General features: G+C 38.5%; 1 protein-coding gene across 7 annotated transcripts in view; it reads left to right on the forward strand.

Moving 5' to 3' along the window:
• Window positions 1–16,347, forward strand: part of DLG2 (discs large MAGUK scaffold protein 2) — a 1,060,076-nt gene that overhangs the window by 661,944 nt on the left and 381,785 nt on the right. For all 7 annotated transcript variants that reach the window (XM_075079151.1, XM_075079412.1, XM_075079695.1 and 4 more), the window contains one exon: window positions 2,489–2,539. In XM_075079151.1, coding sequence (XP_074935252.1) covers window positions 2,489–2,539 — 51 coding nt within the window. The remainder of the gene's footprint in view (window positions 1–2,488; window positions 2,540–16,347) is intronic.

Below are 16,347 nucleotides of genomic sequence, written 5' to 3' on the forward strand. Positions count from 1 at the left end.
TTGGCTCACTCCTTGGCTATTTGTCTCCAGCAGGCTCCAGACAGAAACAGCCTTAAGCACTGAGACTTGGCTGAAAATTGGCTCTCATTTAGCAGTGTAGGTGCAGCCAGAGAGTCTAAATATGAAATAAAATGGTGCTAGCAATGAATGGTACTGCATACATCATCATTCCACCTGCCTCAGGTAGGTGCAATGTCTTATTAGATCCTTTATGAAATAACCGCATTGGTCTTCTGAGCAACCAGCAAGAAAAACAGGGGAGTGAAGTGCATAAGTAGATATATATGCTTAAATAGCAAAAGGAATTGGATCAAGATCATCTTTTTAATTCATATCGTCCCTGCTGCTATGGAACCTCATGATGGATCTCTGCTGCAATTAATGGCGATTTGAACTGAAGACCTTTTTGGAAATGTGACTGTGATGATAAAAATAACCCCTCAGATGATCATAATCAAGATATTGTTTGTGTGCAAATACAAACTGAGTATCCAGCTTGTGTTTTCTCATTTCAACTTTATACAGAGGTTGCTCACTTCTCATGTCCCTCTTTTTCCCGTTTTGCTGCACTAATGAGTTTTTAATGCAAAAGAAGAGTGATTACAAGCAGTGAAGCAAAGACAGCTTTACAGAGCAAGACTGAGGAACTGATGACATAGATCAGAGCTATCCACCAACCTAGGATAAAAGAGAAGTTCATGAAAACAGAGACATAGATAGCTTCGATTTCATTATCATTAGACAAGAAAGGATAAAAAATGGAATAGCTATAAAGCTGTTCATACATTTTAAGTTGCTTATGTTAATAAAGGAGTCTATGCAGAAAGCATTAACGTGATAACATAGAACATGAAAATATCCTATAGTAAAATTTTTGTTCCTATCTGGTTTTAGTGTAGTGTAATGTGATTACCAGATTGTAATAATGTAAGAAATACGAATATTATGTGTGCATTAAATATTTTATTCATTGATGCTGTGTTTTTGTTTCATTGCTAAGTGTGTGTTATATGGAGTTTTCTCCCTTTCCCTCTTTCTTGTTGAACAAAGATTCTGGGGGTTGTATTTCTATAACCGATTTCGTGGTTTATCAGATCTTGCATTGCAGACAAATTAAGTAGTTGGTGGCTTTTATAGGAAGCTTTTTTTTTTTTTTTTTTTTTGGTAGATACATGTCCCTAGTTATAATATTCAGAAGAGAAGTATCTAATTACATTTGAAAGGTGCTTGACTAGATAAATAATGATTTGGGTACAGCGTTTTCTGATTGCAGTTAGAAAGCTAATATAGGAAATTAGCAGCTGGGGGTGGGGAGGAGTAATAAATGTTCTTGTTCTGAGAAATAACAACTTTGTTCCTCCAAGATTAGGTCAATCCTACTGCTTCACTTCAGTTTTTCTTTTACTAAATATTATTTTTTTTCAACAAGTATAAATTAAGTAAAGCACTAAAGCAAAATTATTTTCCAGGAAGTATCCTATTATCAAAAAAATCTAAAATGGCATCATTCATGGGCAATAGCTCTTATTTTTGATTAATCAATATCTTCTGGCCAAATTTAAAAATTGATGACTAGCTGTAGCTAAGGGACACTTTGAAATTCTTCTGGATTTTAATAACAGAAGTATTTTCATTTGTCTGCAGTTTACTTACAATATAGTCAGCTTTTGTAGCTCTCTCAGATGCGGCACTCTACCCATTTAAGAAACAAGGAAACGAAGGAAGGGATGTTAAGTGAGTTGCCTAGAGGGACAGAAAAAATCCATGTCAGACTGGAACAAGGTTTCAGAATACTGCTTAAATCAGTGTCATGTCTTCAGCTGATAGATTTCTTGTCCAGTGCAATCCATTTTGGTGCTCTACATTTTGTAGCTTAATTTATTTTGACACTGAAACTCAGCGTAAGAATTGCATTAACATTCTGTGCCTTTTTGCCATTCAGCTGTCCATTGCAAAGGTCCTCTGTCATGTTCTTGCCCTAGGTTAATATAGTACGCAAGATGTATTTCAGTATATGTATCAGTGAGTGATTTTTGTGTAAGTACTATGAATTTCCTGTCTGCTTTTGTATTGCAAAGTGAAATGGAGCTCATAAGGCAATGAATAATTAATCTTTCTTCCACTTGTGAGAATAATTTTTGGAAACAAGTCTTCTATTTTTGACATTAAACTATTACCTTGGAAACTATGTAAACCTTTGCACAAAGTCCACAATCACACTATATCAAATATAAGTCATATTATGTGACTTAGTTATCCATTATTTCAGTGTTTTACATGCTAAACTTTTACTGTTTTCAAGTTTATAGGCTTGATTACATGTCATTCAAGACAAAAAGGAGCTAAGTAGGTTATAATTTAGATAGCTTCACCTATAGGTTGAAAAATGTTCTTCAGTAAACTGATCATACTAGAAAATCTGTACAGTATCCCTACCAAATTGCCTTCCAAATGCATTTAAGTAATTTTCTGATTTTATTTTCTTTAGGTCAATGGAACAGAAATTGAATATGAATTTGAAGAAATTACTTTGGAGAGGGTAAGTATAATTCATTCTTCTAGGAAAAAAATATAATCTGTAATAAAAATAATGCAATTACTTATGAAATTAAAAATGGTTTCTTTATATTTTGATTGAAGATGTCCACTCTTTATTCTAAACTATGAAAATATGAGTGACACAGCAGGATAAACCATGGGATGTTTTGAAGAAGTTTCAGGTGTAACTACTTGCAGACCAGTATGCAGAATGCTTTTCTAAAAACATCGTGTGCATGGCAAGAGAAGACATGGAGTCTTACACTATAAAACAAAAATTGCAAAAATGTTTTAAATGTTCAAGTGACTGTACAAAAGCTGTAGACCATATCTATATGTAAAGGATATGTTTATGCAAGCCTGAATTGCATGAGCTATGAAACAGGGCTGGCAGTGAAGGCTTTGTTGGCAGTATGGTTTAAAAGTAGCACAAAAAAAGAGTTTTAAGTTTTGTGCTGCATCATATCTTCCTGGATTTGGTGGGTTTTGCTTGCCTTTTGGTTACATAAATATTTTCTTTAGGCTGTGGACTTTCTTTGCCATAAGATCAAGACCAGATGGGCCTCATATTTTGTGAGAAAGAAAGTCTAAGTTTTGTCATGTAGGATGTCCTTAAAAGAGTGATAATGGATGCAGGATTATCTCTGCTGAATTCCTTCAATATTCTGCCAACATTCTGGTAATATGAAGTTTTATGTTCTTGAAGAAAACACAGTTAGGCTTCTTTCTACATAAAATGTTTGAATGCAAGGCCGTATTTACCAAGATGCGACTGATGCCATATGAACAAATGCCTGTAAGGTAGCAAACTACCATTAAATTAGATACTTAGATTATACAATTCATTGCACTTTTTCTGCATGTTATATTTTTAATTGTCCAGGATAATGAATTTCATACTATTCGACTTAAAGGGGTACAAGTTTATGTTCTCATTGATTTGCTCTTTCAGACAAACTATGAAAGAACAATGTATCTTTTTACCATAGCCATCCTCATAACAGATAACATATAAGGTTATAGGCATTTTTTATCTACTGTCTCTCAATTATTTTACACATCACTAGTTATTCATTGGACTAGAGTTTCCAAAGGTCACTGAACAGAACACATGCCTCCTGGGTGATATTTTGAAAACCACTTTATTTTTAATAGATGTGTAAGTTATCAGTGTACACGCTGCAGAGCAAATGAGATTTGCATCTCCTGTACCTGTCTGATGCAGATAATTAGTTATTAATAATATAATGCCACACAATATCAGTTAAAGACTGATCACCAACAGCAAAAAATGCTACAGATTTTAATGGAGGATATTTCAGTTGTTTTCTGGATGCTGCTGAATCTGTGGCTTCTGATTATTACTGCTTGAAATGTTCTGTCACATGTATCAGTGTTTTGTCTCAAAGGCAGGGTACTGTGTCTGCTGTTTTTTGTGTGAGATATAGAACAGAAGTGATTGCCTTTAAATAGCTGTCATTTATGTTAGACTAAAAGCATTTTCAGAAGACAGACATTCTCCATGTTGATTACCCATTTTCTTCCACAAAACTGCTTTTAGAAATTAGATGGAAAATAATCTCTCTGTATTTAATGGCAAAGCTGCAAAATGTATTAAGGTTGCTGCTATTGAGAGATAAAAATGTTGTTTGCCCATATCAAACAGTTGGTAATAAACTTTGCATTATAAGTCCAGTTATCCAGGTTACAGAATTCTGCATCCCCAAAACCATCAAATATTTTCTTCATGACATTTATCCACATTTTGAAATAGTCAATATAATTTAAAGGATTTTACAATGTAAAAGATAAATTGGTTGAAGGTGTATTAGGACTTTTGCACTCTTTTCTTTTTTTTCTTTAATAGCAGAATGAAAGGGAACGTGGTAAAGGTTTGATTACTTCAGAGCATCTCCCAGTTTGTAGACTTGGCAAAGACACCATTAATTTAGTTGCAGGAGGTCACCTTCATCCACAGGTTGCATGAATTTGTGGGATCATAGAATCATAGAAAGTCCTGAGCTGGAAGGGACCCACAAGGATCATCGAGTCCAGCTCCTGTCCCTGCACAGGACACCCCAAATTCACACCCTGTCTCTGAGGGCCGTGTCCAAGTGCTTCTTGAATATCGCCAGGCTGGTGCCGTGATGCCTCCCTGGGGAGCCTGTTCCAGGGCTCCACCACCCTCTGGGGGAAGAACTTTCTCCTAATACCCAGCCTAACCCTCCCCTGGCACATCTCCCTGCCATTCCCTTGGGTCCTGTCATCGGTCACCAGAGAGAAGAGATCAGCGCCTGCCCCTCCTCCTCCCCTCGGGAGGGAGCTGCAGAGCGCCATGAGGGCTGCCCTCAGCCTCCTCTGCTCCAGGCTGAACAGAAAAAAGGACTTTAGCCTCTCCTCATACGCTTTCTCCTCTAAACCCTTCACCAACCTCATGGCCCTTCTCTGAACACTCTTTAGTAGATGTATTCTTGGAGAGAGTTACTGGCTTAGGTATGGTCCTTGCCCCAGGATGAAGAGAAGGCTCCATCCTTTGGGGTGACATAGGATCGCTGTGTGCATGTTGGCAGAATGCATCCCATGTGGAGCTGGGGAGCAGATCAGCAGGGTCTCAAAAATGTCAAAAGGAAACCCTGCTAAGGGACTGGGGCAGCGGGAGGAATGGACAGTGCAGAGCTTGCTGAGCATCACTGAGAAATGATGCAAGGAGTGACTTGGTGTCACCAAAAACTGTGAATCACCAAGGAATTATTTCATCAAGAAGTGACGTCAAGGATATAGGAAGCTTGTGTAGAAAGCTTTTCTTATTTTTGCTCTTTGACACAATGTTCAGTTGTTTCTATTTAAAATGTTGGGTCCTAGTTTACTGTTTAATAAGCCTTCGGGTTTTGAGTTTAAAAGGCTTCAGTGAGAGCTCACAAAGATGATGAATTTGTGGCAGATCCACTTTAAAGCTGTGATCAGTGCTGTTCCAGGAGTTAAGGAAGTTGAAAGTATGCCTCTGCCAGCCCTCTCCTTAGTGGCGTGCTCTTATCCTTTTACTCTTCCTCAATTATGCCAGCCACTTATCAGGTACCATCACCAATCCCTGAGCCCAAAAGGATCACTGTTAAATAAGTGATCCTCATTTAGAGCTCTCATAAAAGCCTACTTGTGTAACAAAATTACACAGTTAGGAGGAATCAAACAAATTCTCTTATCTTAAAAAAAAAACAACCACCAAACAAAAAAAACCCAAGACAGTTTTATTTTCTTCAACTTCTTCAGCGAATGCATGAGTTTCTCTGCTAACTTACAGGCATAAAATGCAGATGCAAGTGTAGACTGAAACTTGGTGATTTGCAATAAACTACAATGCCCAAATGCATACTTAGAGAAAATTCCTTAAAATAAGCCATTACCTTGCTCTAGCTTGAATATTAAAGACACCATAAAAAGGAAACTCTACATCAAATGACTCATATTATCGCAGTGATGTTAGCCCTCCATTACTGCAGGACTTGAAAAATGTATCCAGTGCAATCAAGAGACAGTTTTGCGCTTGTAGATCAGTGGTCAGTTTAAGAGATAACTGAATAGACTCTGTGACAAAGCCTAGCCTGACTTCTCTAAGTCAGAGGAAAGTTTTAATTGATTAAATCCTTGGTAAAGCACTGTGCTTGGAGACATATGCTTTAATATGTTTCATATGTTAAAGGGTTTTAATAGAAGTTGATGGAATATCAGCCAATATCAAGAGTTACCTTGAAAAAGAGTAAAGACAGACCGTGGGTCGCTTGATGATTCATGTTGGATGCATGCTGAGCTCAACACCCGAGTTCAGATATCAGTACTTTTTTGCTCATCTAATCTTGCCTATTCTTTAGGTGTTAGAGAAAAAGAGGGCAGTTATGATTCGTAAAGCTGTTTTCACAGAATCTTTTGATGCTTCAGTACATATTTTCATTCTGTACCTGTATAAAAGTAAAATTATATTACTTTTTGTGGAATAGACTGTTTAAAACAATTAAATTTTATCAACACTTGAACTAAAGGCATCTAGTTCCCAGTGCATTTCTGTCATGAGATTGGCTGACCTTGGCATCTGAACGGGTCGAGCTCTGACTGAGAATTTTCCCAATGTTGAGGCATGCATGAAGTGTCTCTATTTCTTTTTTGGTTTTACTGCTGTGGGTTCTGTAGCCTATGATAACAATTCAGGCTACACTGCAGAATGCCTCTGTTTTTAATGAACCACAGTATTTTATAAAGTTTTTAGGAACTTACTGTTTTATTTCCTCCTCACTTTTTCAGATTTGGTTGCAATTGGTTATTGGGCTTACTAGTGTTGAAGGAGAGGCAGGCATGGATCCTCACAAAGCATAATTATTTCCTTAGAAAATCAGGTTAAAGATATTCCAAAAGAGTAATTTCTCATTAACAACATACCACCTGGGAGTGAGCTGTGATAGTTCTCATGAACTTTGTTCAGTATCCACCACATGCTCACTTCACTGGAGAGACTGAAAACCTACTCTTTTCTTTCCTTTGACTTGATATTTCAGTGACATCAAGTGCAATGGGAAGATTTCATTTGTCTAGTTCAAGATTATTGTTCCTAGAAGATTGGATTTCCACACTTCCACAAGATTCAAGAGTCTCTTCAAATCTCAACTAGAAAGGCTAAAACTGTAATCATAAGTAAACTTAAAGGGTAAAATTTTAAAAATCTTGAAGGAAACAGTGCAAAAATCAATCCTTGTACATTTTGGTAGAGTAAGGAATTTATTTCAGGTCTGGGCTTTTATTTACTTTTGTACCTTGTAAACCTAAGAGGCAATTACTACCATACTACTAATTATGGTGTTTTCACCACTGATTTCCTTTGTGAAATGCAGAAGTTTGCAAAAATATAAAGAGGTGCATTCCACTGAATGCTGAAGAGCAGTGGGAATTGGATTGTATTCAGTGACGCAGGATTTTAATTTGACTCAATGTCTTTTTTTTATATATATATCTATCTATCTTGTTCTAGCAGAGATCACAGAATCATAGAATCATGGAATGGTTTAGGTTGGAAGGGACCTTCAAAGGCCATCTAGTCCAACCCCCTGCAGTGAGCAGGGACACCCTCAGCTAGATCAGGTTGCTCAGAGCCCCGGCCAGCCTGACCTGGCATGTTTCCAGGGATGGGGCATCTGCCACTTCTGGGCAACCTGGGCCAGCGTTTCACCACCCTTGTAGGAAAAATGTCTTCCTTCTCTCTAGTCTGAATCTACCTTCTTTTAGTTTAAAAGCAATATCCCCTGTCCTATCGCTACAGGCCCTACTAAAAAGTCTGTCCCCATCTTTCTCATAAGCTTCTTTAAGTACTGAAAGGCCACAATAAGGCTTCCCCACAGCCTTCTCTTCCCCAGGCTGAACAGCCCCAACTCTCCCAGCCTGGCCTCACAGCAGAGGTGCTCCATCCCTCAGATAATTTTTGTGGCCTCCTCTGGCCCCGCTCCAACAGGTCCATGTCCTTCCTGCGCGGAGGACCCCAGAGCTGGACGCGGCCACAGGGGGGTCTCACCAGATCAGAGCAGAGGGGCAGAATCCCCTCCCTCGCCCTGCTGCCCGCGCTGCTGGGGATGCAGCCCAGGATATGGTTAGTTGTCTCGGCTGTGAGCCCACATTGCCAGCTCATGTCCAGCTTTTTATCCACCAAGATCACTGTTTGCTTGTATATCTGGGAAATAAGGTTTTCACTATTAGTAGCGTATCTGCTGTCTGTCTTTTTCTAAGGTGTTAGATACCAGTTGCTTATGCATCGGCACACTATGACCTCTCAGGAATGAGCTTGTGCGAAAATGCAGTGCCAGGAAAGTCCTTCTTTATGTGGTTCAGAAATAACAGAGTGGAAGGGAATAGTCAAGAAATGGCCACTAGCAAAAGGTATTTTCAAATTGTGAAAGCTTATGCTGTAGGCACAGGCCTTTTGAGAACCCAGAGTGGACAAATATCCAACCATCAATGGCTCCAGTGGAGTGGTCCGACATCTTCCAACATGTACCTGCCAAGCTCCTCCAAACACAGGTTTATGGTAGAATAGTGACCCAGGGGTGTTTACTGCAATAAATCTCACCCACAGGATTTTTTTCCTGGAAGAGGCCAGCACAGTCCACGTACAAGAAAAGGCAGAAGTGTCTATGTATGGAGCTGAGTTATTAGCCAACAGAAAACGTGAATCCTGTCATTTTTATTGATGCGCAGGCAATTTGAAAAACTTATCTCTCAGGTATCCATATAGAGTCTTTGCAGTGTAATTCTCTCTGTATGTATAACACAAAGTCCTGTAAAATTAAAAAAGAAATTCAGCAAGATCCTTGGAAATACAGGTGCCGTGCAGGCGATCACTGTGCAGGGAATTCTCTTATTCTTTCTAGTTGCAATCACACGTCTCAGTTTAGAGTTAAAAAGATTATGCTACTGACAGGCGGTTGTCTCAGTGGCTGTTGTTTACCTTCAGAGAGGTTTGTAGGCATTGGAAAGGGCAGGCTCTCTGGCCTCTGGATGCAATGGCTCAAGCAAGGCCTGTGTTCTAACTTCCATTTCTTCTGCCTTACCAGATCTTGCTTCGACCTTAGGTTGTGCAAGAGTGAGCTGCTGAAAGGAGCTGAAGGAGCCTGGTGTGCAGTCCTGTTAATGTGACACTGAAATACCAGGTCAACATTTTCCAAAGCAACTGCACTGTTTGGTTGCTTTAGTTCAATGACCTAAATTAAGATTCCTTGGAACAGCCTGATTTTTTTTTAATAACGTTACTCACCCAAAGCATGTGACTTTCTGTCACCTCAGAGCAGCCCTAATTTGGCACCCAAAATATAACTAATCACTGGAAAACTTTGTTCTTTGTTCTTATTCTGTCAGAGAGCCATTATGCTGAAACTATGCCTGTTATAGAGCTGTGCATGTCTTGTGGGGGCCGGTTCCACCTGTTCTTGGTAGAGGTACAAAACGTGCCGGTCTGGAGTATGCGTGGAAAGGCAGAGAAGCCCCGAGAGTGAGGTCTGTACCTTTTGAGGAGCAGAAGCTCCTGCCCGGTGTTGTTAGCTGTCATCCTCCACAGTGTCTGGGACTGGAAACCCAGTAAACCCACATAGCTGTCTTACTGAGCACTAGTGGCTAGAGGAGTGAAAGAACGCTGGTTCATATTATATCCCTCTTAGAGATGCGAAGAAAATATTTTTATTTATTGTTATTGGTGTTAACAGTTGCATTGCTACAGGTTGGGAGTGCAGTGAGGTAGAAATGGTGAGCTGCCCGCTTTTTTCCCTGAAACCAGTGATAGGATTAGGAGGACTAGTCTGTTTTATGTTGTCCTCTCCAGATAGGGATGATCTGGACTGGTTCGGGTCCACTGCCAGAAGAATTGGAGTTATCGAGGGCAAGCGCTAAAAAGCCCAGGGCTTTCCACTGAGCCTCTGTTTATAAGGCAGACTTGCCCTATATTTCATCATTGCTACAGCTGTGCAGAGGGTGCATCCTTTCCCAGCTGTGGAGTGGCAGCAGTTCTCATCCCGACAGTCACAAGAGAAAAGCTGCAAAGCCACACAAGGGGAGGCAAAGGAAGGGAAGAGGCTATAAGTGACTAGGGAAAATATTTTAACTGCTACAGTTTATAGCTACACTTTGATTAGGAAAAGAAGCTGAAATAATACTGTACACTTAGCTCCCTCTGGGTCCCTGTCAAAGAAATTAATATTTTCATATTGTTATCCTAGAATCTTGCTTTTAAATCTAAGTGTCTGAAAAATATTGCATGGATGCTAGCTCAGTTAAATTGGAATAGTGTATTTCCTTAGATTTATCACTGTGATGCCATTTAAACTCCTCTGAGGGCATTAACTCGATGAAGGATGTCCCCTTCCATGCATATTTCAGATAGAAAAAAAAATACATAGTTTGGATTTACCTTTGAAGATTCACACTTTCCAAAGCAGAGGCTATTTTTATTGCTATGTAATAAAATATAGTAATTACTATTAGGCTTTTATTAATTTGTATACTTATTTTTGAAGGTCTGTGTATTCACTGGTTTTAGTAATTTGGGCATTTCTTTAGATGAGGGGTTCACAATTTGTTTCAATGAGTCTTCAGGTCCAGGGAAGATTATGAGAGTTTTCCTGCTGTGTGAGAAATTCTAAAAAACAAAGTATTCTGTTATGAAAGCTCACTGTGGTATTTTAGCATTTTCAAAATACTTTGAAGATTTGAAGAATACTCAAGCAGAAGAAGAAAATTGGAGATTGTTTTATATATTTTTTTAAATTTAATAAGAGTCACTCTACACACTGAGCCATTTTCTTCCCAAAGGAGTAGAAGAAATTTTATTCTCCAACATATTGAATTGCAAGCCTGAAGTGACTTAAACTCTCTGCACTGAAAACTTGCAAGGAATTTGTTCAGGGAGAGCATGACAGTAGAAAATACAGATACTAGAGAGAAAGCATTAGCACAATACTAGAAAGTATTCTGAAAGTGATAGAAATTAATTAAAAATCAACTGCAAAAAAAGTTTCCTCAGTAGTGGGAATGATGTATATTCCATATGAAAAATGAAGAACAGTTCAAAAGTCAAATAACATTTATTTGAGAGTTCAAAAGCTACCTATGTGAGTACAGGAAAAAGAATTATTCATGTTCATCTCTTCTTGAAAGTTATCCCTTTAACTTTGCCAAGATCACTGAGACCTTGAGTTACCTATTATGTGAAATTTCATACAAGTCATAGCTGCCTAGAGGCAGCGTTCTGCTGCTGTTGCTTTTAAATTATTATTATATTGACATTTTATTTTTCAGGTAATATCACTCATTTATTGCCTTTCTCTCACTTCCTAACTAACTCGCTCTCACCATACAGTTTGCAGTGAATAATTCTTCTGCTTTTTTGTATTATTTATGGCTTTACATGAAAACTGCTTTTACTTTAGATGTAGCTCTTTAGGACGTGGCCTTTCAGCTTACTTACTCTATTATCCTTAGCTGATGAAGTCCAAGCTTTATCCCACTCCTGTTTGGTGTTTGGAAAGTGAGCGTCTAACGCAGGCTGGTTGCGAAGCTGCCTTGGTAGCGAAAGGACAGCAGAGAACGTCACAGGGGTGTCTTGTGCTGTCCCAGGTTAAGAGAGTAATATAGGCAGAGTGAAAGTCCCTCTGCAGGTGCACATCACAGTGGCTGGCTGAGATTTTTACAGAGTTAAACTTGCAGAATATTGCAGTTCCCGAAAGGAACACTTAAGTGTGTGGTAGATAATGTTGGTCTAACGAAAAAAAACCTTTGCACAGTGAATCAGGGCAGCTTTTGGGGCTGCATCCTAGTCCTCTAGGTTGATGCAGGACAGCAGACCTTTTCCCTCCAGCTGAGCATTTCTGCTGTTATTAAAGAATAATTTTGCCTGGAAATAATTTTGAAGGAATAAAATCTTTATTGATTTGAGAGTTTAGCGCAGATTCAGGGGTCCCAATTTTCAGGAAGCGCAAGCAAACGGCTATTCTGCTCCATGCTGTTCAGCTTTCCCAAACTGGCATAAAAAGCCTGCTAGTAGAAATCAATCTAAGCATATCACCCAAGCAAACCTGAGGTGTCTCCACCCTGCAATACTTCAAATCAATCAGCACCATCACTAATCAGCAGAGCTGCAAGCATGGCTTCCAAATAAACATACCAGTTCTGATAAAAGCTTCTGGAGCACTAATGGGAGTGTATGTGTACGCTAAAAAGGAGTCATATGCATGTCTGAGATGCTGGCTTTTCCAAGTATGTAGGAATCTTCTTGCAGAAAGATTGATAAAGCAGAGCAGAAAAACATGTGACAGACTACGGAGCTACAAAGCAGTGGTTCGACTAGGTTTCCACTTAGTTTTGCAGTTGGCATTGGCACATAATATGTAGATGTAAAATGATACGTACATTTAAATAAATGAGGATGATGAACCTCAATTTACTGGTAGAAAATGAATCATTCTGGAGAGGATAGTAATCATCTTGCAGCAAAGATGGTCATTTTTGAGGCAGGACTTTTTAAAAGGCATCTTTGATGTACTGGATTTGTCTCTTCAGAATAAGCCATGTTTTGCGTTGCAGAAAATTGCCTTTCATTTTTGTTATTAATTTAGAATCAATCGTAATGCATAAATTAGGGCCACTCAACCCTGAGAAATCAGTATGCCATTTCGGTAGGGAATAGCACTGCAAAGACAAGAGAAATAAGGGGAACAAACAAAAGGGGAAAATTACCTGCTGGCTTACCCAGACTGAATTCCACTGTCACTGATGAGCGTCACAACATAGTAATATGGTATCACAATAAAAATTTCTAATTTGCTCTGTGGATGCAGCATTGCAGTTATTTTCTCTTCTTATGCAGTAACATTTGAAGCAGCAAGAAGATAATTTGTTTTCTACTTAGAACTACCATCCAGCTTCTCACTGATTCTTTGAAGGGAAGAAAAGCTCTTTCTTGTCAAAAAGGGTTGAGAATTGATCTGCTATACTTTTTTGCAAAGTAGCTTTGCAGGAACAACGGCCCACTTTGTCGCATGTAGAAGCTCTTTGGAATTATATGAAATAGACCATATCCTCTCAAATTTTGTCCCTACACTTAAAACTGCAACTAAATGTCAAATGGATAAAGTAACTTCAGGTATGCTGAAGCTGTAAGTAGTTGAAAAGCCATTGTACGCTGCTCATGCATGTTTTATATTGCGAGATACTGCTTTACCCTAAGAGTTTGACCTAGCTGGTGAGTCTCAAGCATGGCTTCGGAGTCACCTTATGCAGCTTAATGGAATAGATGAATTCTGACTGAATTCTATGAATAATTTATTTTCTGAGTGGTTTTTAATTTTGCAGAGTTTAACTGGTTACAGTTGGAGCACAATATGCATTTCCTATACCTCACCTGCAAAGCAGAAGAGAGGTCCAGTTAGCATACTTTCACTGGGAAAGTTTAGTACATAGATTGCCATTAACAGGAATTAAACGATATAGGGGGAAAAAACCCAATAAAATAAATTATGAGCTTATAAATTTAATCTTTACTAATATTAAATACTGCTTTAAAGTGTAAATATTTTTCTCAGTTGTGATGATGATGATAACGTACCCATTGTTCTTATCATATTTCACGATGGGGAGGCTCGAAGCACAGAAAAGCAGTCCAGCTGTAAAAGTAGTATGAAAATACACATATCCTAATCTGTAGTCTAGTACCCTGCTTATTGAGGTACACTTTGAAGAGTACACAGGGAAAAGCACCTACTCCATTGATATAAAGGATCTTAAGACTAGTACAAAATTTACAGTTTAGGAAAAATGAGGAAGAAAATAGCAAATTTTTATTCTTACAATGTCACTTGAATTTTTAAAAATGCTAAAATATGTGCACCAACTACTTGTCCATCGAATATTTATTTAGGAATGAGAAATGTAATATGAATAATTAGTTTATATAAAACATAGGCAAATGTATTTATAAAATAAATACTTGACAAATAAATATTTTAATTTTATTTCCAAAGCAGAAATAGGGCTGCACTACACAGTGAAGAACTTGTACCTGTTTTTGCCAATAAACATGTAAGATAATTAAAGCACTGGCTATTGACATCATAACTGGATTTTTAAGCAAGGAGAAATGCCATACCTATGCAACTAACGTTATAATGAATATGCTTAGAGATTTCATATTAAGCTTTCTCATAGGAAATCTAGAGATCAAATTATAATTCAAATGGGAGGAATGCCTTTCTGCGAGGAATCTTGGAAAAGGCAGATGACATTTCTAGGTGTATTCATTATAATGTGGCTGAGGGAGAAATGAGTGGGTCCAAGGGTGGGGGTGCATGTGCATGCCTGTGTGCGGACCTACAGTAAAAAGGAACTGTAACTGCCTAGAGCTCTGAATTTTGAGTTAAAGTAACAAAAGCCATTAAAAATCAATGTTTACCCCAATTTTCCACCTCCAAACAATGCCATTATTCTACTCCCAGCAGCAGAGAAATATCTGTCAAAACGGGCTGAGGAAAACCATGACCTTCCTGAAACTTTAGTGCTAGTTTAACTGGGTGAAAGGAAATCAGATAAATCAAAATATAGCGAGGACTTAGAGTCTAATGCATCTCTATACCTGTAAAGCCCCAAACTATCCTTAATTATGAGAATGGGCTATGGCCTTGATTTTCCAATCTGACTTCTAAAGGAGTTAGTTGAACAGCGCCTGTGTCTGTCATGCTGAGTTTTCAAAAGATCTTTGAGTACTGAAGAAATTTCAATGTATCAAAAGAGAGCTAATGCTGTGGCGGTGCTTGAAAAGGGTAAATGGGATGGTGTGAGTCATGATGGTATCTGCATAGGCCAGAGCAAAAGGAGTGCCAGACTGTACTGGGTAAATACAGTTAGGTATTATAAACTGGCCAAACGTGAAGTCATATGTCAAGAAAGAGAATACAGCCTGTGTATGAAATCAAGGACTCCTGCCTGGAAAGCAATGAATCTGCAAAAAGTCCTGGGCCTCCTTGGCTGGTCATCAGCTGAACACAAATTTTCAGTCCGGTGTTGTAACCAAAGGTCTAGTGAAGACCTTAGGTGCGTAACTGAGGACTGCAGAGTAGAACAGGGTTTGGGATGTGGAATATGACAGGATTTGGGACCCAATGTGTAAAGCTTTTGGAATACCTCGGTTAATTCTACTTGAAAAAGACACTGATAACTGAAGTGTGTTTAGGGAAGGCCTTGAGGGTTATTCAGAAAACATACCCTCTTAGGGGAAACACAGGAAGCTTCATGAATTTAGTTTCTTTGTGAGGGAACTAAGGGGTGACTTGGTCAAAGAAAACATGTACTTATATGAGAAGTAACCTTTAAAAGAGTGTTCTTCAGCCTACCTGGAAGGACATAAAAGGAGGTGATGGTCTGATGTTGAATTTAGACAAGAGGAGACTGGACATAAATATGTTAATAGGTTAGCAATGACAAATGAGAAGGACTGGATGAAAGTTTTAGGAAAGGCAAAAGGGTGTTAGGCAGCAAGAAAGACAGTAGCTGATTAAAAAAAGGAAAAAAAAGGAGCATAATATAAGTACTAAGAAGGAGAGAATATCAATGAATGTAAAAAAAGGTTGTTGAACACCAACCAATCTGTTAAAGGGCAAAAATGGACGTTTTGGGAAGGACAAGGGACACAGCAGGATGTTGGTGGTTAAGATCAGGTTCAGCCACATTAGTGTGTAAATGTGACACGTAGCTGTGTCTGTAGCATATTTTTGAGAGATCAGCAAGGCAAACTGAATGCTCAGAAATAGCATGGCATCCTTTACTGTCATCCTTCCTTTATGAAAAACAGAAGACATTAAGTTAAGAAGGCATTAAAGCTATGGTTTTTGTTTGAAAAATATTCTCAGGGAATGCAAGGAGATAGTTGTGTGCTCAATTTCTATAAGAAGGGGGAAAATTGCAAGGCCTATCCTGGCTTTTGTCTCCTTTTTGCAGTCATTGCTCTGCATAAGGAAGAGACATTGTGGAATTAAATGATATTTTTCTCCAGAGATGATTTAAGTAGGTCCTACAGCCTATATTAGGCAGGAGCTCAAGGTAAATGATCCACTTGTGTCCTCTGTTTTACATTAACTTTGAGGCATTGATTACCTACTTGGAAGTAATTAAAAAGGTGACATTTTCCCAAAACTGTATTTGTAAATTAAATATCTTTGTCCCCTTGTTATGCGGAACAGGGTATTTCAGGTGCTATAGCATAATAGCTGTTGTTAAATGCAATCATTTTAATGGTGA

This window comes from Phalacrocorax aristotelis, chromosome 1 (genome assembly GCF_949628215.1).
Source record: "Phalacrocorax aristotelis chromosome 1, bGulAri2.1, whole genome shotgun sequence".
NCBI lineage: Eukaryota > Metazoa > Chordata > Aves > Suliformes > Phalacrocoracidae > Phalacrocorax > Phalacrocorax aristotelis.